The sequence below is a fragment of the Solanum pennellii genome, chromosome 2, assembly GCF_001406875.1.
Source record: "Solanum pennellii chromosome 2, SPENNV200".
NCBI lineage: Eukaryota > Viridiplantae > Streptophyta > Magnoliopsida > Solanales > Solanaceae > Solanum > Solanum pennellii.
Window position 1 is genome coordinate 46,660,635 of NC_028638.1, and position 22,339 is coordinate 46,682,973.

General features: G+C 33.7%; 3 protein-coding genes across 3 annotated transcripts; all 3 read right to left on the reverse strand.

Moving 5' to 3' along the window:
- Positions 1 to 409: 409 nt before the first annotated feature.
- On the reverse strand, positions 410 to 5,595 carry LOC107010946 (endonuclease MutS2). Its single transcript, XM_015210211.2, has 5 exons — positions 4,971 to 5,595; positions 3,258 to 4,191; positions 2,568 to 3,092; positions 1,448 to 1,897; positions 410 to 782 (listed from the first exon to the last, which is right to left on the reverse strand). The coding sequence occupies exons 1-5, from the start codon at positions 5,456 to 5,458 to the stop codon at positions 462 to 464; spliced, it is 2,718 nt and encodes a 905-aa protein (XP_015065697.1). The 5' UTR covers positions 5,459 to 5,595; the 3' UTR covers positions 410 to 461.
- A 168-nt stretch (positions 5,596 to 5,763) lies between these two features.
- Positions 5,764 to 12,985, reverse strand: LOC107010947 (allantoinase). The gene is made up of 16 exons (XM_015210212.2): positions 12,779 to 12,985; positions 11,887 to 11,980; positions 11,662 to 11,782; positions 10,267 to 10,340; positions 9,950 to 10,026; positions 9,635 to 9,671; positions 9,477 to 9,562; positions 9,130 to 9,189; positions 8,811 to 8,959; positions 8,376 to 8,502; positions 7,859 to 8,014; positions 7,655 to 7,765; positions 6,915 to 7,025; positions 6,601 to 6,699; positions 6,167 to 6,315; positions 5,764 to 6,069 (listed from the first exon to the last, which is right to left on the reverse strand). The coding sequence occupies exons 1-15, from the start codon at positions 12,857 to 12,859 to the stop codon at positions 6,187 to 6,189; spliced, it is 1,512 nt and encodes a 503-aa protein (XP_015065698.1). The 5' UTR covers positions 12,860 to 12,985; the 3' UTR covers positions 5,764 to 6,069; positions 6,167 to 6,186.
- Positions 12,986 to 20,414: 7,429 nt separating this feature from the next.
- LOC107009148 (1,4-dihydroxy-2-naphthoyl-CoA thioesterase 1) lies at positions 20,415 to 21,497 on the reverse strand. Its single transcript, XM_015208424.2, has one exon. It carries the CDS (start codon positions 21,083 to 21,085, stop codon positions 20,606 to 20,608), a length of 480 nt encoding a protein of 159 aa, XP_015063910.1. The 5' UTR covers positions 21,086 to 21,497; the 3' UTR covers positions 20,415 to 20,605.
- Between the last annotated feature and the right edge of the window lie 842 nt (positions 21,498 to 22,339).

The following is a 22,339-nucleotide window of genomic DNA, read 5'->3' on the forward strand; positions in this document are numbered from 1 at the left end:
AGAAGCAGGCAAAATTGGACTCTTCTGGATAACTCATCCAATAAAACTCAATATGATTTGTCTATGCAAAATGAACAAGTTTTAGATAAAGACGCTATACTAATAATGCTTTGGGTCTTTTTCAAACTTTCATTTCTGATAATAATTTTGAGCTAATTTTTCCTTCTATGGAGGTGGACGTGAGAAGGTATCTTTCAATTTCAAGAGATGGGAAGATAACGTAATTAACGATCGAGACATTACGTGAAAAAAGAACTTGTGGGACACAAAAGAACCCACAAAACCATTACTCGAAAACAATGGTCTTGGATTGTGATTCTTTTTGGACTCACACAAACTCGGGATATTTTGTGTATCAGATTGTCCCTTCTTTTTTAATGTCATGTGTTGATTGAAATAACTTGTGCAGTTCAGAAACATGGGTTGAGTAATATTACTTTTATACTTTGGTCCAAATGTTTTCATTTGATATAAGCAACTGTACAGCCATAATTCATAGGACTTTCCTGTTCAAACTTAACAACACGAGGATGATCTCTTAGTAATTTAAGTGCAGATTCTTTTACGACTCCAGTGCCCATCCCATGAATAACAAAAATAACAGAATTAGGCGCTCTTGAATCAATGGCTATTTTGAGCTGATGAGAAGCATCCTCCACTCTCAGGCCACGTAAATCTACGGTGTTTTTAGATGTCTGCAGCACAGGGCCATAAGAATCCTGCTGATTTTTGCTTGCGTCAGAGAGACTTCCAAGGTCCCTGAGACTCCTGATCCGCTGAACCTACATCATCAATCATGATTATCTTTTTTTCATTCCCCATGTTTTTAGAGAGAGTGAGATTTAAGCATTAGCAGAGATCAGTTATATGTGAAACGCAGCCCAGCTCACACGAACAATCTCTAGATACTCGTCTTTACTGAAGCATGCAACACCATTCATTTATCTAAGCTAGGCCTATAAGTTCCAAGCTCAGACTACCTAACTGTTAAACTAGCCTCACATGCATAAAACAATGTGTGTCACTCTATTTCAATCCGTCTCAGTCTTATGTAGAAAAAAATATGTTTTCCAGCATTAGAAGGTAGCTACATTTTCTGTTGGTGTATAAATCTCTATAACACTAAGAGACTCTTAGAACTGGAGCTCAAGTGACATACCAACATGATTAACTCGATCTCAAGTAATTTGGGAGTATTCTTCCATTGTACCCTAATTTTCACAACATTTTCATGGACTTCAAGAGACTGTAGGTCTTTGGAAACAGCCTTCTTAGGTCTACCTCGTTCCATTGAACACCTTCAATTACCATGGTCTCACTGACATCGGTGCGTATGTTCACATGTGTGTGTGTGTGTGTGTGTGTGTGTCTATTATATGTATGTGTATTTTACTTCAAGCAAGAAAGAGAGAGTGATTGAGAAGATAGAACTCAAGAGTCTGCAAACCTGGGTTTTCAAGTTAGCTGCACTGGAGGAATCATCAGGGGGAATGGGTCTTATACTGCTCCTGCCCACGCGGACTCTGATTTTTCCATATTGAACAAGGATAGTGTCATCATCCCCAGGTTCCTCAACCACAGTGGCCAACTTATTTCCAAATGCCTTCACATATACTTGTTCGCCAACCTGTGGTGTGTAAAGGCTCTGGCCTATTTCTCTGACAAGAAAATCTTTACTAGGCTGATGAGCTTCAACTATCGATGCAATAGCAGCTTCCGCTTTTTTTACAAGTGTATTAATCTCGTCAGCACTTACATTTCCAAGTCGGCTCTCAAACCGCTGTACTATAGTTTGGATCTCATTTTTCACAGCTCTCACTTCCTGTTGTACTTCATGTGTTTCCTTTGCTATGAGGGCAGCTTCACGTCCATCAAGATCTTGTGTTTCATTGTTAATCTTCATTGCATGAAAAAGAAGAATGAAAATAGTGAAGATCATAGGAAACCCAAATAATGGTTAAAATATTTCTGAGGTCGGTCGACAGCATCTCCCCAAAAAATATCTGATAATATTTCAAGTCAGTTAAACCAGAAATATTTACTCTGAAGTTATAAACTATGTCGATTAGAGTTTACTAATATGGTAATACACCAACAGGCAACAATCAAATAGAATCCGCAGTAACACAGATCTAAGAGCACATCTAGAAACTAAATCAATGACGTTTCAGAAAAGCGAAAACAGTTGAAAAGAATTCTCATAGCTGGGTTCACGCAAAGAGAATTGATAGAAAAAGAGAGCAATACAGAGCAGAACTGAGGAAACTGAATGACAGTATGCAACTTCATCTTGACTCTGCTGTGGATAATGACGACAATTTTCATGCGGAGGATCATCGCGAAAAGATGCACACTCACAAATTAAGATACGGTGGCCTTTAGGACACAACTTGGATAAAAGATCAAGAAACCTCCTGGATATGATAACTTTTTGAATTGTCATATCATCCACAAGTTTATACATTCTATAATAGCAAAGAAATTGGGACCTTCTTTCTCTCATTTGTACTGCGGATATATGAATGGGATAATGGACTAAATCCCCAAGAAAAGTACCAGAAAGATACCTCATTATAAATGTTCATAATATCTGAATGAAGAGAAGCAGCTTCCATTGCTTGAGATTCTAGTCTATCTCTTTCTTCAATTAGTGACCGATAAAGTAAACCCTTCTGCTCCTGCTGCTTGTCTGGTCTCAGTTTGTTCACCCATAATACTGCTCGCTCAATTATTCTTTCATCAAAGCCCATTGATTTTGCAATATTCAAGGCATTTGATTCACCCATGCTTCCCCATAGAATCCGATAGGTAGGCTGTAGAGTCTCCAAGGAAAACTCTGTTGCTGCTGTTTCAAACCGATTGTCCTTTTCTTTTAAGCGAGTTAAATCCGCATAGTGGGTAGTTACAACAGCTAAATTAACCCTATCCTTGAGATATTGCAGTATGCTTTCTGAAAGTGCTACACCTTCTGAAGGATCGGTCCCACTTCCAATTTCATCAATAAGAACTAGAGATTCTCCAGAAGCAACTTCCAGAATCTCACGAAGCCGTGAAATGTGCCCACTAAAGGTTGATAGACTTTGCTCCAGAGACTTCAGCAGGCAAAATATAAAATTTCAATTGATAAGATAGATGGTGCGAATAAAAGAAACAAGACAATGAAGAAGCACATGAAACTTCGACTGGGTTAGATTGAAAAAAGACATACATCTGAGATGGATGATGGGGAAAGAAGGGAGTACAACAAAACCAAGTACCTGTTGGTCTCCAATGTCTGCCAGAATAAGATCAAACCATGGAAGCTGTGGTTTATTTTGGGCAGGCAAATACATGCCAGCCTTCAACATCATAGAAGCCAGTCCTAGAGTCTTCATTGAAGCCGTTTTGCCTCCGGTATTTGGGCCCGAGATGACAACAACCTTTGTTCCATGACCAATTTTAATATCAATGGGCACAGGGAAATGTGCACGAGATTTTGTCTCGAAATTCATGACACCATTTCCTTGATCCAAATCAGGTGATCTTGGGGACACATCAGCCGACAAGTTTTTCAAGGAGGACTCAAGAAGCAAAGGATGTTGTATCCCTTCTACATTTATAGATAAATGTTCAGATTGGGATATGTTGCAATTTCTTGGACTTAAAGCTGGACAGGCAGCACCCATCCACTGAGCATGAGCAGCCCTTGCAAATGCAAGATCGATTTCCAATATTTTATCTAATAAGTGCTTTATTTTCATATTAGATTCTGCTATTTCAGATGTAAGCAAACTCAAAATTGTTTGCTCCTCAACCCTCTCAGAACTAGAAAGTTTAACTTCCATGTTGTTTAGCTCAACTGCCTCTTTAGGTTCCATGAAGTATGTAGATCCACTACTGCTTGTATCTAGGATTACAGAATTAGGAAGCAAAGATCTATGTGAAGCTCTCACAGCAACACACAATCTTGAACGGCGCTTGGTCACTAAAGGCCTATCAAATCCTCCACCTTGAAAAACTTGAGTTGATAATTGCTTCAACAATAATTCTAGATTATCCATGTTCCTCTTTCTCTCAGATCTTGTAATTTCCAAATCTTCACTAGCTCTATCAAGGATTACTGAAAAGCTGCAATCAATACAGAATTCTATTTTTTGCTCCAATTCCACAAGAAAATCACAACTGTGAAGAATTTCCTTCAGAGAAGAGTACCTGTTTGAAGATAATTAGACATTCTAATGAAACTGCTCAATACTATTTAAATGGCAGTTCATGAGAATCCATCACTACCACATGAGACATGCTTCGCCATTTTGAGTTAACTGCAATTGGGAGTAGGAAGGCATTCTCAGAGGAACAGCAAATAAAGGGAAAACACACTCAAGGTGAATTCATCTTTAAAGCCCGCATTCTTAATAATCTTTCAAAAAGCACCACAGCATAGCGTAAATTCGAGAAAGGAATGAGACCGTATTTACCACTTCCTACAAATATCTTGGAAGAGTGCTCACTCCGATATTCATCAGATGAACTATATTTCACCTCTTACTTTTTCATTAAGTTTATTCCCAGATGGACAGCCACCAACCTCTTTGATACATTTTGGATAGAAACTTCAGCTATGCGGCAGTTCTTTTGACCAAAAATCTAGAACTATTGTCAATTCTACCATATGATTTTGCAATCAGTAGAAAACAAAATTTACCAACTGTTACCTTAAGACTTTTGAGCTAAGCAAAAAACGTTCTTAAAGATAAATTAGCAAGCTTAAGGCATGCTATAGAGACAAATTTTGCTTTTGAATCATCATCCTATGGACTAGCTGACCCCAGATTTTAAATTGCAATTTGCTTGAATCTCACGGGATCACCCTATCATCTACAATCAGAGGTTCTTTATACCATAAGAATCCAACACCAAGCAACTACAACGTAGAACAACAAACAAAATAATGCAATGCTTTAAGTAGAGTACTAAATACAGCAATATACCTTTCAGAGAAATCAATCTCCTCCAACTGTTGGAGCAAAAATCTCGCCGCTGCCAAGGTCCGTTTCACAGAGCAAAGTTCACGAATCGAGAGTATACCGCCTGCAACGGAAGCATCAACAATTGGGGAAATATCTTCAATTCCGGTAAAATCCAACGGCCGAGGTACAGCCACGGCGGCCGAGGTCTGAGAGAGAAGTCTACTGCTCTCTTCACGAGTTTTACCCACCGGAATCCGAGCAGATTGTGCTGCGGCGTATCCCATTGATGTGGACGTGAAAGCGGAGAGCTGTTGACACACGGCGGGCCATTCTAGAAGCTTCAAGGTTTCGGATTGCAGTGACTCGGCGAGTTTGACTCTGTGAGTTGACTCGGATGAGAAACGGACGGAGAACCTAGTTGTACGACGGTTACAGAGCGAGCTGTGAGGCGGAGGAAGATGAATGCTGAAGAAATTGTTGGATTTGCATTTGCAGTTGAAAAGATTCATTGAAGATAAAGTTTGAATTTTGTTGAGCTTTTGGGTGCGTTATCCAGTTACTCTAAAATGGAGGGAAGGGTGGGTTACACGGCAATACAGTAAGCTGTCCATTATGTCATCAACACTCTCAAACTTTTTATTATGGGTTCGATCCGTAAAATCAATTATTATAAATGTTTTATATCGTATAAGATGTGTTTTTTTAAAACGTCAAACTATATCAACGTGATATTACAATTTGCTGACTTTAAAATATGAAGCGATTAAAATCTAACAGAAAAGTGGTGTTCGAATCAGTTTTTGCAAGAAAGACAAAATTAAGTTGATATTCGTTTCTCATGGAATTTGTAACTATGAAGATGGATTTAAGTCTTACAGTGTACTTCATCAACAACAAGAGCTTTCAGCTTAAATTGACATATTTATTTTCTACAGAGTTAAATATCGAATGACTATCAACTAAGGGCGTACAACAGATTATATACACTCCAGCCCTGTTGCATGCCTAAAAGAAGAGTTAAGACGATGAACAACTTAGATCCATGCAAAGATTGGTTTTGATCTGAATTGACAAAGTTCTCAATTCCATCTACATGTCATGCCATGTGGTCGTCTCCAACCTATGCAAAACATGGAACAGTAAGACTGCAGTTTGAAATGGACATCAACATTGCATAAGGGAATGAATATGGATGATATGGTGAGCGGTAGATTTACCAATAGGCTCGTAGCACTAACTATTTATGAAGAATTGGGAGAGCGCATGCTTGAGAAGCATGATTTCCCTCCTTGTATACCAGATTTCCGCCCACAAAGGTTGACAAAACTTTCCCAGAGAGTCTTGATCCCATGTATGCGGATATACTCTGCCAATACAGAGAAAGGAATAAGAACAATAAACAAGATTTGAGAATCAAAAACCAGAAGCAAGGAATGTAACAACTGCAGCATGCGAATAATCTGACAGCTGAATTTCAAGTTGTAGGTGATTTACTTCTGTCTAAATTACAACTTCATCTATTTGAATATAACCCTTAAACGTGTTTCCTAGTAGTTATTCCTTCTAAGAAAAAAATCAAAATCTCTGCACACGCATATCAGGTATAAGAAACTACTATAACAATTACTAGTTAACAGGTAAGTTTACTTACAGGGTGCTTAATATGTACAGGGTAGTCATTATCCAGGTCGAACTCCATGTCTGGCTCCCAAACAACTATATCTGCTTGGTTCCCCACAGCAATTGCCCCCTGCAAAAGAACTATAATCAAATACCAGCTACCAAGATAGGAAGTATCATAAAAATTTACAGCAGCAGTTACAAAACTTTGTATGGATCATAAACCGGAACAAATTATAGTAGCCTTATCTGACATCAATTTTTTCAAAACTTAAAGCAAAATGACATTTGAACTTGTTTAATTCCTAACAGTAAATGTAATATTGAACTACTTCAACATGATACCTTAGTCGTTAGACCTGCAAGTTTGGCAGGCTTCTCACTCCACCAAGAAGCCAATTGCTCAAATGTTATTCCATGCTTACGCCCATGTGTCCATGTCACGGGTAGAACAAACTGCATAAAAGTAACAACACCTTATAGTATTTCAAACAGATTATGATGATTATGTTTTGATACTTATGCCAAGCATTGTGTTAATTGTAATTCATTTCTTTTAGTCTGTCTGAGAAACCACACCAATATTGACATGCCTGGGAACAGTAGCAGAGCTACAACTGTGGTGCATGACACACTATCAACTATCTACTGTAGGTCAATTTGCAAGTATAACAGGAAAGTCGCTGATAGGGCTAAGAAAGTTTATGTTGATAAATATGTATTCTCATACGAGTGGCTAAAAGGTTATCTTTATACTCTAGATACACAAAAAGGACCTATATGACTTCTCTAATCTTCAGAAACAAAAGTGCAACTAAGATGGTATCGTAGTTCTAATAGGAATTTTTGGAGGACTAAAAGAGTAGAAGTTTCGGAATAAAAATCTCGCTTCAACCATGAGTTCTACGAAAAATGTTTGACTGATACATTGGAGACATAGTTTACGTAGTCCCATCCATCCATATGCATGTAAGCTTTTCCATAATATATGAGTTTCAAGATGATCCCATTATCTCCAAATGGCTTATATCTGCATTATTTCTGAGCCCACATAGTAATCACATGTAACTAGTAAAAGTAAAGACCTGTAAGGAAGATATGCCACCCCATGCTTTCAAGAAGTCACCCTCATCTAAAAGTTTCATTTCTGGCACAGAAGGCGAGTGGTCAGAACTTAACATGTCAATATCTCCATCCTGAAATGTACACAAATAAATGAAGTAAATTCTTTGAAAGAAGAAATATGGGATGTGATTATAGCAGTAACGGAGTTTGGAAGTTTCCTATACCAGTAACGCATCCCATAGTTTTTCTTTATTGGCTGCATCACGAATGGGTGGAGCACACTTAAACCGAGTATCTCCATCAGGAATATCTTCAGCTGCAAAAGCGAGATAATGGGGGCAAGTTTCAACGGTGATGCTATCACCCCTTTGTTTGGCTTCCTATGATTAAAAAGGAAGAAGATATTTTCAGAATGATAATGTAAGATATTCCACAGCAATTTAAGGTGTAAAATTAGAAACAATTATTTTAATATCTAGGCCACTCTCAGCTGAATCAATATTACTGTTTACTCAGCATTCATGAAAGTGACCATATTGTGATATAAACATGTGATGGTCAGCCCTTACATCATTTACTAAAGTCACGAAGAGTAACAGAATTTTTTGACAATGATGACTTCCCTTCTCTTAACAAAAATAGCCCACCACAAAGGGTCAAGGGGTACAAAGGCTACAAATGGGATAGAATACAAATGAACAACTAAAAGAACACAGAACGGTGAGAGAAATGTTTTGTTACCTTAATGAGGTTTAGTGAAGTTCTAGCATCAGATAGATGAACAATATGGAGATGAGCTCCTTCAGCAGAACCACCAGCCCTCGTGTCCTTTGACAGTGTTATGAGCTGATTGATAGCAGCCTCTTCCCTGTTAAAGAACAAAAATTTCAAAAGGTAATACGATTTGAAAAAACAGTAGAAAATAGATGATGTAAGAGAGAAAGAGAGAGGGATAAGAAAGAGAAATCATAGTGAGAGAGGAACGTTTTGACAAAATTTAAAAACATTAAAACATGCACCAGATGAAAGTAAAGAAAGAAATGTTTGTCATACCTTTGGAAATACATACAGACATGTTAAGAATGAGACACAACCGGAAACACAAGAAGAATGACATGTAACCTCAACACAAATCTACTCTAGATTCGAGCATATGATAAAAGGTAATATATTTACATTGAAGCAGGCCTGGTCTTGAGATATGTAGAGTATGATCTAGCATTCTCGACCCCATCCTCCAGCTCCACTTTTTCATCAAGATCTAGTAGCACTTCGGCATGAACAAGTAGGGGTCTTTTGTATCGAGCCAGAGTTGGGAGTGCTTCCTGCGTAGTTAAGCATTAAATCATAAGAATAGTAGAGAGTCTAATAAAGTTGGTTCTAATGACCATCTGCGAAGTCATACCTACATAATTGCTGCAGAATGATTGACAAAAATAAACAGAAGAAAATATATTTTGAGAAAAGAAAAAAAAAAAGAAGAAAGATTACATACCTTTATGTGGGATGCAGTTGTCATGGGAAAGTCATTGATGCCTGATGGCACCATAAAAGACTGCAAAAAGGAAAATATGTCCAATTATAAATGTGACAAATTAATTGAAGTCACATAGTAGAGTGCTACAAAGGATGCCCAAAATGATCTCTCAAACATTAAAGATACATTGTCACTTCGTAAGGTAATAATTGCAAAGTTATTAACTTGTCCAAAAATGTTTTGTATTTAGTTTATTGGATATGTCATCAATCTTTGCTTGACTTCAAGACAGCTATGATATCAAAAACTGAAAAGGAACAGAATGCTCAATCTGAGGTCTAGTGCATGCATGTTTGCCAGTATACCTTCAATCCCAGAACCCCTGCATTTAGAAGTCTTTCCAGAGAACTTGTATTTTCTGCATTTTCTGGAACCAAACCTCCCCAGAAACCTGTTAATACAAAGAGTAAGTACCGTCTTACTACAACATCAATCAATCAAGAATAAAGCTTCACAATCATACCAACATCCACGTAGACCCTCCCTTCTGCAGCCTGTACCTGCCAAAACAACAGTAACCCTGATTATATGTCGTTCAATATGACTACACCTATATGAATCTAGGAGCTTCTGTTAGCATTTTTATATGTTCATTAGTTTGAATGCCATAAACTCCTTACAGATGCACCATATTAGAAAACCAGCTGACCTCAACAAAAACAAAAACACATGCACTAATAATCACGCGAGAAACAATAGTTTCCTTTGGTAAGCTAGAATTATTTACTCTGTCAAAATGGTCTGCAAAATATATCAAAAATCTATATGACATGCTTACCTTAAGTTTTAAAGTTTCTTCAGAAACTGTTGATGGAGCACTATTAAGAGGCATGTCAACTAATGTGGTTACTCCACCTGGAAAGAACATTGTAAGATGAAACACGATATTAGGTTCTGCGTAATCCCACACATATGAACACTGAATGTTGAATCCAGCAAAATAAGGCAGGCAGCTACAACTTCAAATTACAAATATTTTTAAAAAAAGTTTAAAAGAACAAACTCATATTAATGTCATAATTATCCACATTCATAGCTACCCATCTCGAATAGTTTTAAGTTACATGTGACGAGCTTGAATTTAAATCCATGTACCTGCAGCAGCTGCTTTTGTTCCTGAAGGAAACCCTTCCCATTCTGATCTTCCAGGATCATCAAGATGGGCATGCCTAGAATGGACAAAATAATAATTAGGAACAAGGCTTTATGAGTTAACCCTTATCATCTAGTTTTGATATTGGCAAAGAAACAAAAACTAAGCTCAAGTCCTCCAAATCGAGCCAGAACTAACACAAGCCAGGTATATCATTTTAGACTCCCATCACTACTCTGCTAAAGATTCTACTTTATTTTTTACTCCCACACTCGCTGGGAGGATTGATAGTATTATGCTAAATCTTCCACACAACTCGAACTTCTAACATACTAGTTGGGGTCTAGTTGGAGTCTCAATCATCAGCTATTTGTGAGATGAAGTCTCATAAAGAAATAGCATACATCCTGAAAGAATTGTGATTTATTTTGTAGATTAGTATTGGAGCTAGGAAGTCTATGACAGAGAAATACTTCAGAGAACTAGAGCAGGTATTCTGGATATAAGTAAGGCAGGGTAAGTGGAAACGGCCTTAAGTTTTCAGGTACTCATGCAAGTGCAAATGTATGTACGACAGTATGAGTGATTGGTTGCTGACACAAAGCAACATCCTTGAACCATAAAACCAAAAGGTTGATTGTCTAATAACTGCAAACTTTTAAACCTAGTTCAACTTATCAAGGAAGTCGTTTTGACCAACAGCATGCTTCAGGACCCAGCATATTCTTTCCAACAGACAGCTTTGTTGGGTTACAGGTGGATAGATGATGACAATAAGCCCTTCCATTTTTTGCCTAAAAGATTCATGTTATGCTCATCTGAAAGCCTTTCAAGGTTCCATCAGTTAAAGAAGTACCCTGCTCTTACAGTGAAGTTAAAGGTTTTAAAAATAAATACGAAACTCCATACTAAGGAATTCAATGAATCCAAATTAGTATATAGACATCACACTTGATCAAAACCCATGGTGTGGACAATCCAAAGACATCAACACCTCCAAGATGATAATACTTCCCCCTCTTAATATCCAGTGAATGCAAATTATGCTTAAATATAAGTGGCACACACTATCAATTACACCAGAGTTGTCAAATGCTTAACATAAAGAGAACATCAAAATTAACTCTTATTCAGGTTTGACACCTTTATCAGTAAGGAATTTCCAATAGTTAAGAGCTATGATACCCTATTTTCTTGTGAAATAATATCTCAAATTTCTCATTAAAAAGTTTAAATTTTCTCTCCACACAGCAATTCCCATCTGCTGCTATTAAGTGCATAGGCCTAAACAATTGTTTAGGTTTTCTAAATCTGCTTAAAGTTCTCCATGATTTAACATAAATTTAAGAAACAACATAGGAAATCATAACTAACACGAGGATAGAGTTTTATCTTACACATCAATAAATCCAGGCATGACCACAGACTCCCCAAAATTGACCACTGTGGTAAACCGAGAATTTACATGCCAATTCTCTTCAGCAACAACAGATATAATTCTTCCTTCCTTTATCTCAACTGTTTACATCACATTAGGAGAAACAATTTGTCACCAGGAATGAGAACAAGTAGCTAATAATTTCCCTGAAATCAAAGAAATTTTAAACTTTAGTTCAACAAACCTGCACCGGAAATTGTCCCATTTGGAGTCACAATACGTTTGCTGGATATCCAATAGTGATTATGAGGCAGAAGGCTGCAGTCACTTGAGGGAAGCTGAGGTATAAAACCATAAACTGTCTTGAGGATCATTCAAAAGTTATAGAACAAAAAGATAGTACCTGAGTACAGCATACTATGAAGCATAAAAACTGGAAAAAGCACATGTAGATGGCTGTTAGCAAAGGTTAAATTACATAAGCTTGCCTCAAGGCTCTTAGATGTACTGCATGTAGACATGCTGAAATTTGACCAACTTTTTTATTTATTCAGAAAAATTATTATATGTTTCGCAGTAAAATCTCAGGGAATCCAACATAGTATCCCTTCCCTATTTCTTATGGCAAATCTTTTTCCATCAGTCTTTCCATCATATAACTAACATGATAGAATGGATATCCAGATCTACAGTACTTAAGCATTTCACATGCAAGAACTTCATGACGAAACTTTTTTGACAAGTGCTTCATGAAGAGGCTTTTTTCTGGAATTTGTTAAGATTCCATCATCAAATCTCTTAACAAAAACAAAAAGCCCCCTTATTTGGAAAAAAAAAAAAAACTCTGTCCACAAACAGACCATCCAAACACAAAATCACACAAATGTACAATATATGCATAATCAACAACAACATATCTCATTGTAACACATTCTAGATTTCAGTGAGTGTGTGTCTTTATGAATGTTAAGAAAGATTAATCTTTTCCTCATTCTTGAAAAAGGGTAACCAATAAATTTTATTTTTATCATCCTCCCCTCACCACCCCCAACCCCACATCACATCCTACAAAAAGGGATTTTCTGCACAAGAAAAAAACAATGGTATATTTAAAAAAAAAAGCATAAAGATCAAACCTTTTTTGAGAAATCAAAGTAAAACAGGAAAGAAAGGAAGAGTGGTAGCAGAGCCAGAGTACTCTTCTTTCCAGATTCCATGTTTCTCTGCTAACCCTCAGCCTTCTTTGTGTATGATCTCTTGTGCATTAATGGCTTCCACTTTATACTGCAAAAAGTTTGTTTTCTTTTTCAATTTTTGATTGTAATGTTTGTTGACGTGTAAAAGATGACCAACCAATAGCACGCACAGATTTCCACCTTGTATGGAAAGTAGTAACATTAACCACAAACCAAGAAAATACAAAAAACAATCAATTAACAATGGGCGGCTCAGAGGAATCTGTTAAGATACTGCCCCCACAATGCACCAGCCTCCTGTCTCTGCCTACCAATGGAATAGTGTAGAACTATATTGCTCGAACCCTTTAAAATTGTTATTCTAAATAAAATTTTATAAGTTTTATTTATATTTTTAAAGAATCTGAATAACACATCATTAAAAAAGTCTTTTTGAATATAACGGTTCCAAATAACATTTGTATAATTTTATAAATATTTTTAAATTAGAATTTCTTTAAATTAATTGAGCTCGAACGTAAGTAATATATATAAACGTAACTTTGATAAGTAATAGAATATACGTGAAGATATGTGTTATATATATATTCATGCTCCTAGTTTTCTTGATTCGGAAAAAATAATTAATATGACAGAATGTATCTTGAAAATAATGAAAGATTGGAAGTATAGGAAAGCAAATTTTAATAATTAATATGACAGAATGTATCTTGAAAATAATGAAAGATTGAAAGTATAGCAAAGCAAATTTTGAAGTTCTACAAGTAAGAAAATAAATGAGAAAATATTGAAAGATGTATATATTTAATATGATTTAATCAATCGGCTTTATATTTATTGAAGGATATAAATAATTTACTATATAAAAAAAATACATGATATCGAGAAAAATAATCTCATCTAGACAAACTTTTTCTAATTAGAATAAGACTAGTCATATATAGAAACTCCGTTTTACTTTTAGAAAAGTTCAATTATAATTTTTCTAAAAAATAATAATATTTCTTTATTTTTAATTATTTATTCGTTTTTTACTTAATACACCTACTAATAAAATAATAGTTAAAATAGCAAATTTAATATTTTATTCTAATGATTCGATAGAATTTAAAATAAATTTACTAAAAATCACAAGATTTAGTCATTGATTTTAATATTCAGTGACAGAGGGGACTGATGGTCAAATTATTAATTTAAAAAGCCTGTGAAGAATCTCGTGACTACTATGCCTAGAAAAAAAAAATATTACAAATGCTTAATACTAGCAATATTTAAATTAATAAGGTTACACAACAAATTATTAGTTAAGTTAATAATGACTTGAGTCATAAAATATTTTAGTAATAGAAAACACAATATATCATATAAATTAAAATAAAATTCAAGTAATAAAAAAGGTACTACATGTTATGTACTTTTTGTTTGTTGTAAAAATATTATTAAATATGATCATCAAAAACCTCAGTATAGAAATGTTTGTCGTTGCACTTATTAAAAGTCAATTTGACTAATTTTCAAAGGTAAATCAGATCACATTAGTTTGATATTTTAAACAAATAAATTAGATATTCTAAAACTATATGAAAAAGTACTATAAATTACAATTTTTTGCATATTAATATGATGAAAAAATGCATCTTAAAATATTAATCAAAGTTTTTATAGTTTGACTCTAAAAACAAAAATCATGACAAATAATATCGAACGAAGAGAGTACTGATTATGTTATTATTGTTGTTATTACGTGTAAGTTTTCTCTTTTTTTTTCTCCCCTTTTTTTCTTTTCAAGTTGTTGTTTGGAGTGATAAATTCCAATAAACAAGTGACAAATTGATAGTGAAGTTACCGAGTGATTCCTACAAGTGGGTCCATGTGAATAATTTTTTTTTTGAATATCTTCTCTTCTTTTTTCTTTTTCTTTTCCTTTTTTATACTTAATTAATTAATTAATTGTATTAGATTCTACTCTATATGTGGCCCCATTTTTCTCCTTATCTTCTGGAAGATTCATTGATTAAGATTCACTAATTTATTAAACCACAAACAAAAAGTATGCTTAGTGCAAAGTATTCTTTGACCTTTGCATTAATTTAGAGGAGAGAAAAATATATTTTTCTGATGTTTTAATATTAATATAACTGGTATATTTTTTTAGTAAAAGTTATTCTAAAAAATTGTTTTTTAAGTAACATTTATTTTAATATATATTTAAATTTGAAATTGTTAGTCAAATTTCATTTTCCTTATCTGTCCAAGATGTATTTTGGAGGTATTCACTAAAAACAGGTGATTAATGTGACAGTTAACGAGAGATTCTAATAAGTGGGTCCAAATGAACATTTAATTATTTCATTACATCCAAAACGTGTCCTCTTAATCCTCATTAGATTATAAAGAAAGGTCCACTAATTAATTATACATCCACGCAACAAAACTCCATTATGCACATTTTGTTCGCTAATTAGTAAGATCATCTTGATAATAAAAATTTATACTTTATTTTTTTTTTCAAAGCTCAAAAGGGGATTGTCCGATTAAAAAGAAAATTTGATAAATTAATTTCAAGATGCATGTTTCACTTGTGAAATTTTGCCAGTATATTATTGTTGTTGCGATTCATTACAATTCTAAATCATTTTTTAACAACAAAGAGCATTCACTCTCAATAATCATTATGATCATCTTAGTGATAACCTTTCTATCTCTATAAAATAGAAATAAAATTCGTGTACTTTATTTTCCTCAAAAACAATTAATGGAATTTTACAAATATATCGTTGTTGTTGCGATTCACTATATTTGACATCTCCCAACGTGACTCTAGACTCTAGAAAGGACCTTTTTTTTATAACAAAAATGAGCATTGGCTCCCAAATACTCACTAATCACTATGATCATCTTAGTAACAACCTCTCTATCTTTACAAAACATGATTTTATACTTTGTTTTCCTCAAAATCTATTATGTAATTTTATAATTATTGTGACTCGCTATAATTGACATCTCGTAGTGTAATTCTAAAATGACTTTTTTTTTAACAACAAAATAAGCATCACACTTGCGATACTTTTTCCCTACAAAACATTAAATTCTCATACCTTTAGGAGGGGGTGCACATACATCTGCTGAACTTCAGAAAAAAATCATGTATATTTATTTTGAAAAATCGACTGAAATTAATATATAATTAATAGTGCACTCATGAGAAGCATAAGAGTGCTAATGTGTTGTTGGTACAAGTTATAGAAATCACATGTGAAACTAGGGTTTGAATCCTACTAAGTTTAACTTAGAGTTCATATTTGAGCTAACGTTATATTAGCATAGTCTGAAGTCTTCAAATTTTGAATTCGCCTTTACGACATCAAAGAAATAAAACTTTATTTTTTAGTAGTAACTTTTTTTTGTTAGTGGAAAATTTTGACACATTGAGAAAACAAAATAGGATACGAAACTAGCTAAAGCATGGCCAATGAATTATAGATAAAAGAAATGAATAGAAAGGTGTTTGTTGGGTCTCTAATTGCTTATATATTTTCCAAACATATGATGTGAAAGTTATTTTGTCCTCCTCAAAAAAGCCTATTTTCTTGCTTATTTTGTTGACGAATACACTAAATTGGTGATTATTTATTTCTTTTAAAGAAAAAAAAATAACATTATTGATAGAAACAAAAACAAGTGGTTAATTTACTTTCTTGCTAATGAGAATCTTTTCTTTTCTTTTTGATAAAAAAGAAAAAGATTTATTTTGAAGAATAAAGATGTTCAGTCAAAATTTGATGAAGAATAAAGATGTTCAGTCAAAAAAATATTAATTTAGAAGTTTGTTTTTAGTTGTTAAGCAAAAGTTGAAGACAGCAGACTCTCAAAATTAAGTAGTACTTTTGTTTTTTTATATATATATATAGTTTTAGGGCAAACCAAATTAAATCACAATTTGACATTTCAAAGGATTAATTGAACACAAAAAATAATTATGTTTGAATTAATTTATGTAGTACAATTTGGATGTGAGTGTTAGAGTCCTTAATTTTGATAATAATGACATATATTGAATCCTAAGATTTTTGAAATAAAATTTACAAAATTTAAAAATTACGTAAGAAGTAAGATATGATTTTTTTAAAAAAATACAAGAAAAAACTCACTCAAAACTTTTCTAATATGAAAGATGACAACATACATTGAGAACAAAGCAAATAACAAAAGCACTTGTCATATGATTTGTGTCAAACGGTTACTCTTTTGAAGTACTTTTTTATATTAAAAATAATAAAATTTATATTCAAAAATTCATTTGACTCTTAAAATTCGATAGATATGACGGAGAATTGAAATAGGATCGAACAATAACTTAAAACACTGCTTAAACAATTTGGTAGAACAAACTCTTATTTTAACTCAACCAACAATCCGAGCTCATTGAAAACGTGTTTACACAAAAATAATATAGTGAGATATTAGTGTTTTTTCTTGATGAAATTCAATTAAATTAATTTTTGGAGTTGATTAAATTAGATTTTGAAGTTTAAATATTTGGAAAAAAAATAGTATAAATTACAATAATTCTTATCTTAATATGATGCATCTTAAAATGTTGATATAAATTGATATAATTTGAATCTCAAAAAATAAAATGTGATTAGCCAAAAAAAAAGAATCACAAAAAAGTAATTAAGTGAGAGTTAGCAAATACCCCACTAATGTATATTGTCATTTCAATGGTATGTTTTTTCAAACTTAGTTTAGGTTGTGTTTGGAAGGAGAGAAAAATATATATTTTTATGATAAGTATATTTAAATATATTTAATTTCTAATTTTTAGTAAAGAAGGAAATGATTATTGTCCCAAAAGTATTTATATGCAATATAGCAAAATACTATACGTGTGAAATGAGATGTAAGAAGTAGGGTTCCGGGATGTGATGATTGAGAGTTGAGCGCATTGGGAGACGTAGAATATTAACGAATTTGGAAATGATTTCGTCTATCAATTTTAAGAAATTAATATTACTAGAAATTTCGATTCATCAAACATAAAAAATTGCAAATACCAGAGCTATAAGATTTAATTATATAAATTTAGATGTTACATATTGTGCAACTAAACACTAAAAATAAAGAGATTAATGCTAGGAATAAAAAGCTAAAAATAAGGAGAAGATCAAAACATAATAATTGCTTGCCTTAAGAAACTCCAATACAATCAGCAAACATTATAATCCATGAACGAGAAGATCAAGGAATTATTTTGAGGATATAAAAACTTATACACTATACTATATTTATAAAATTGTCAATTTTGGAAACTAACTATGAAAAAAAATCAGATTATTTATTAAAAATTGTGTTCAAAATCCTCTTTGGGCCAATGTGAATTCTCCTTCCACGTCAGGCGTTTGCAAGAAATAGCCTATTTAACATGTCATATTCAAATTTTAGTCAAATTTAATCTATGCGCTACTACTTCTACTTGTTGAATTGTAATAGTAAAATTAGACTTTCAATAATACGCAAGAAATTTAATTTTGCTTCTTCTTTCACAATTGAAGCAATAGCAATTCGGGAGATATTGTTCATATGTGGCGATTGATGATATCTTTGGAAATAGAGGTCATTTGCGAGCGATATCTGGTGATTGATGAAACCTTTCGAAGAAATCTGGATTATATATATTGCTCGAACATGCAATATGTTAGCTCATAATCTAGCTAAATTCTCTATTCACGTATAAATAAGTTTTCTTGGGATTCTTTCAGTAACAGATCTAGGATTTTCATTAAGGGATTTGGAAGAAATCAGGATTATATATATTGCTCGAACATGCAGTATGTTAGCTCATAATCTAGCTAAATTCTCTATTTCACGTATAAATAAGTTTTCTTGGGATTCTTCCAGTAACAGATCTAGGATTTTCATTAAGGAATTTAGAAAAAAAGAAAGAATAGTGCTTAAGATTTAAAAATACTTCAAATATACGACGTCTGGGTCCGCCTCTGGATTCTTCCCTCCCAAGTTGTGTTGTAACTTGTAACTGATGCAATTGTGTCCTATGGATATCTAAAACATATTTTAAAGTAATGCAATGAAGTGTTTTACTGGAAAAAAAACTTCAAATCGTGAGATCTCAGGGTTAAATCCCAGGTGTTACATTGTAGTAACTTTTTGAATCCGCTGGTTTGAATTCCATTGGACCTAGATGAATAAAAATGTGAAATTTGGTTGAGGTTTTAGCTCAAGTGATACAATATGATTAACGATTGTGCCTCGTTTAGTAAAATGGTGCACTTAAAGTGTTCAATGAATTGCTTGAATGATTTTTGTCAGGCAGTCCCTTAAGACAACTGCTGTGCAAGGGAGGTGTAAACTCAAGAAAGATGTGGAGTTGGAGTCTGATTGCGACTCGTCTAATCCTGAAACATTTGTGCCCCAGTTGAACTAGCTGAACGGGAGGATGATTTAGTGATTGACGAGGCCTGGAAGCTGTGGGATGACATATTGAGAGAAGAGGTTGTCTGTCCTTTGCTCAAGGACTTAAGGGTGAGGCAAACCTTACTCTAATTAGACAAATTGGGATCATACCCAAAGCGACATTGTCTGGCTTAGGGGTACAGAAGTGGATATCTATCTACTCATGTTCCTCTCAGACTTATGTCTAACTATTGGCAAAGAGAGCAAAGTCTGGATCTGCCCCTGTATGCTAGAGGTGCTCTGTAATGACCCAAGCATCGCGCATTGGGTTAAGAATCAGTCCACTGACCATGCAGCCTTGCCAAAGTAATTCATGAGCTAAATTGTGTATGTGAGAGTCAGAGATACACTCTTAAACTTAAAGTGATCTAGTCTGTAGCATGGTATTGAGGTAGTTAGAGATTTGTTGTAGAATATTGTTTGGTGCATGGACTATCAAAAAAAGAAGTGACTAAGCTATTGAAGGTTATATGGGGTTGGATCACTGCCATATGTAGCCTTAAATGAGAAGGATATGAACCTCGGAATCTCCATACCTGGTTTCAGATGAATGTGATTTCAAGGAACAAGATAAAAGTTACATTATCTTTATGATACAGTACTCTCACTCTCAAACTATTCCTTAAGGTATGCTCATTATTGCTAAGTTAATGAAGGTAAAGAAGCGTTATGGTTTTTAACAGTCATCGCTGTTACTGCATGTCACCTGACTGTAGTATTAGAGTTGCTATCTTTTACTACATGTCACCTGAGTGTAATGCTAGAGTTGCCTTCATCAGAGGGGCACTTTGTCTGCTATCTATTAATCTACAAGCTTAGATAAAAATTAGTTCTGAGTGAACGACATTAACCTGCTTGCTTAACAGAGAAATGCTTAAAAGTTTGCTATTATTCCAGAAAACATAGAGGAAACATTTTAATGTGCTTTTGTTGAGGATCAAACCAGGTTACTCTGTAGAGTTGTCACACAACTGCCCATCCAGAGAAGCAACTCGCTCAGTAGTGTTGTCACACAAGATAAGGCTTCTCATCTTCTTTTAGCCTGAAGTAGTATGATTAGTGCAAGTAAAATTTAAGAAACATATTAGGGGTAAATGCAATGTGAGCCACAAATCAAACAAATTAGTAACTACTCCAGATAATGTCGATTACACTCTTTTTTGGTACTTTTTTCATAAAAAAGTGTCAGGACAGAAAATGGCAAAGTGGTTTACAACATGTTTTGCATAAATCTGCATTATTGTCTTGTTACTCTCTACAATTTTGGTTACAAACAAACTCAATTAAACATGATCATAACTTAGCATATTTCTTGAGATTCACAGCAGCATCTTTAGCATTTTCAGGTATAGACATGTTGACCTTAAGAGTAACTCTTGATGATGCTAACAAAGTCTTTTTTTCCTCATTAGCTGGATCAATCTTCCAAAGACAAACTTCCCAAACATGAATACTTTTGCCAATATTGATTGGAACAGCCTCAGCAAAAACAAGGTCCCCTAAATGAGCACTCTTGAGATGATGGATGCTTAGATGAACTCCAGCCACTCTCTGAAAACCAGAAGCCATGTGTGCTCCCATACTTGCCAGAGACTCAGCCATCAAAGCTGAAACTCCACCGTGCAGCACCTTAAATGGCTGACAACACTTATCTGTCACAGGAAGACGACCAGTGATTTTGTGGGGTGTGATTTCTACAAACTCAAAACCAATCCCATGAAGTGGAATATCTAAAACTTTAGCCTTTACCCCTGATGATGATGATGGTCCCATATTCTCTGTCTCTTTTTCACTCTTCAAATCTTGAAAAGAACAGACTATGCTTCCTTCAAAGTTATATACATCAATATCTCAACAATGAAAAGATAATTACACCAGAAAGTTTCAGTCTTGGAGTCAAATATTGTGAATCTTTGATATGTTTGTGGGAATCAAGAATCTTGATTTGAAGGAACCAGATTGATACAATAAAGTTTCAGTCTTTGATTTAAATATTATGAAATTTTGGATCTGATTATGAAAATCAAGAATGTTGATTTGAAGTGGCAGGTAAAAAGCAGATTGAAGATGAAGATTTAATCATTGGAGTTTGGTTTGCTGTGAGGAGGAAGAAGGTCAAACGATAAAGTTTGTGGTAGGTGGAATATGAAAGGGCACCGTTTTTTTGTTCCTAATATAGGGTTAATCTTGAATTATGATGCATTTATTGCTAGTTAGCATAAAAAGTACTAGTATTTTCTTTTTTTGTTTTTTTTCTAAAATAAGGAAAAACTACTTAATTAGAATATTCTTATAATTTGAAATTTATATCATCAATTAATAATTTCGTATCATATTTCAAATTAGATACACTTAAATGTATACTTTCTTCATTCATTTTTACTTGTCATATTTTTATTTGTCAGTTGGCATGTCTATTAAGAAAATAATGATTAATACAATGAGTTTACCATTTTAATTCAATTAATTGATGGAGTTCCTAAAATATTTACTTACTATATTTTTAAAATATATAAATCATTGTTAATAATTTGAGGTTATAATTGACAAAAAAAATTTGTCCTTCTTGATTTGTCAAAAATGAAAAGTAAAAAAAGAAATCATACAAGGAAATATTTGACGAATAAATAGGGACGGAGGGAGTATTTTATACACTAAAATACAAGATTTTTTATTACTAGATATACTGAAATAGGGTGAAAGGCGAGCGCAAATAGGATAAAGGAGAATGAGATTCGTTTATATATCTCATATATCTGCAAAGCAGACTATATGCATGTTCCTCTAGGTATTTGGTGTGATTCACATGTGTCTAATATATCATATATATATATGAGAGGGTGACTAATACAGGAGGAAGGCGAGCGAGATTTGTTAGTTTATCTAAGATACATGATATAGTGTATCTAGAGAAAATTACATCTAATTTTGAGTCCAGATACTTTGTAATACATATATTTGGACATCTTTGATTGCTTCAAAATTTAATAGGATTTGTAATATTATAAACTTACGTGTATCTAAGTA

Excerpts from the sequence above, each read along its gene's own strand:
- LOC107010946 (XM_015210211.2), bottom strand. The coding sequence starts at position 5,458 with ATGAATCTTTTCAACTGCAAATGCAAATCCAACAATTTCTTCAGCATT. Across the intron at positions 3,093-3,257 it reads CAGACATTGGAGACCAACAG|TCTCTGGAGCAAAGTCTATC; the intron begins GTACTTGGTTTT and ends TGCCTGCTGAAG. Across the intron at positions 783-1,447 it reads CAGCTAACTTGAAAACCCAG|GTTCAGCGGATCAGGAGTCT; the intron begins GTTTGCAGACTC and ends TTGATGATGTAG.
- LOC107010947 (XM_015210212.2), bottom strand. The coding sequence starts at position 12,859 with ATGGAATCTGGAAAGAAGAGTACTCTGGCTCTGCTACCACTCTTCCTT. Across the intron at positions 10,341-11,661 it reads ATGCCTGGATTTATTGATGT|GCATGCCCATCTTGATGATC; the intron begins GTAAGATAAAAC and ends TGTCCATTCTAG. Across the intron at positions 10,027-10,266 it reads AACAAAAGCAGCTGCTGCAG|GTGGAGTAACCACATTAGTT; the intron begins GTACATGGATTT and ends TGTTCTTTCCAG.
- LOC107009148 (XM_015208424.2), bottom strand. The coding sequence starts at position 21,085 with ATGGGACCATCATCATCATCAGGGGTAAAGGCTAAAGTTTTAGATATT.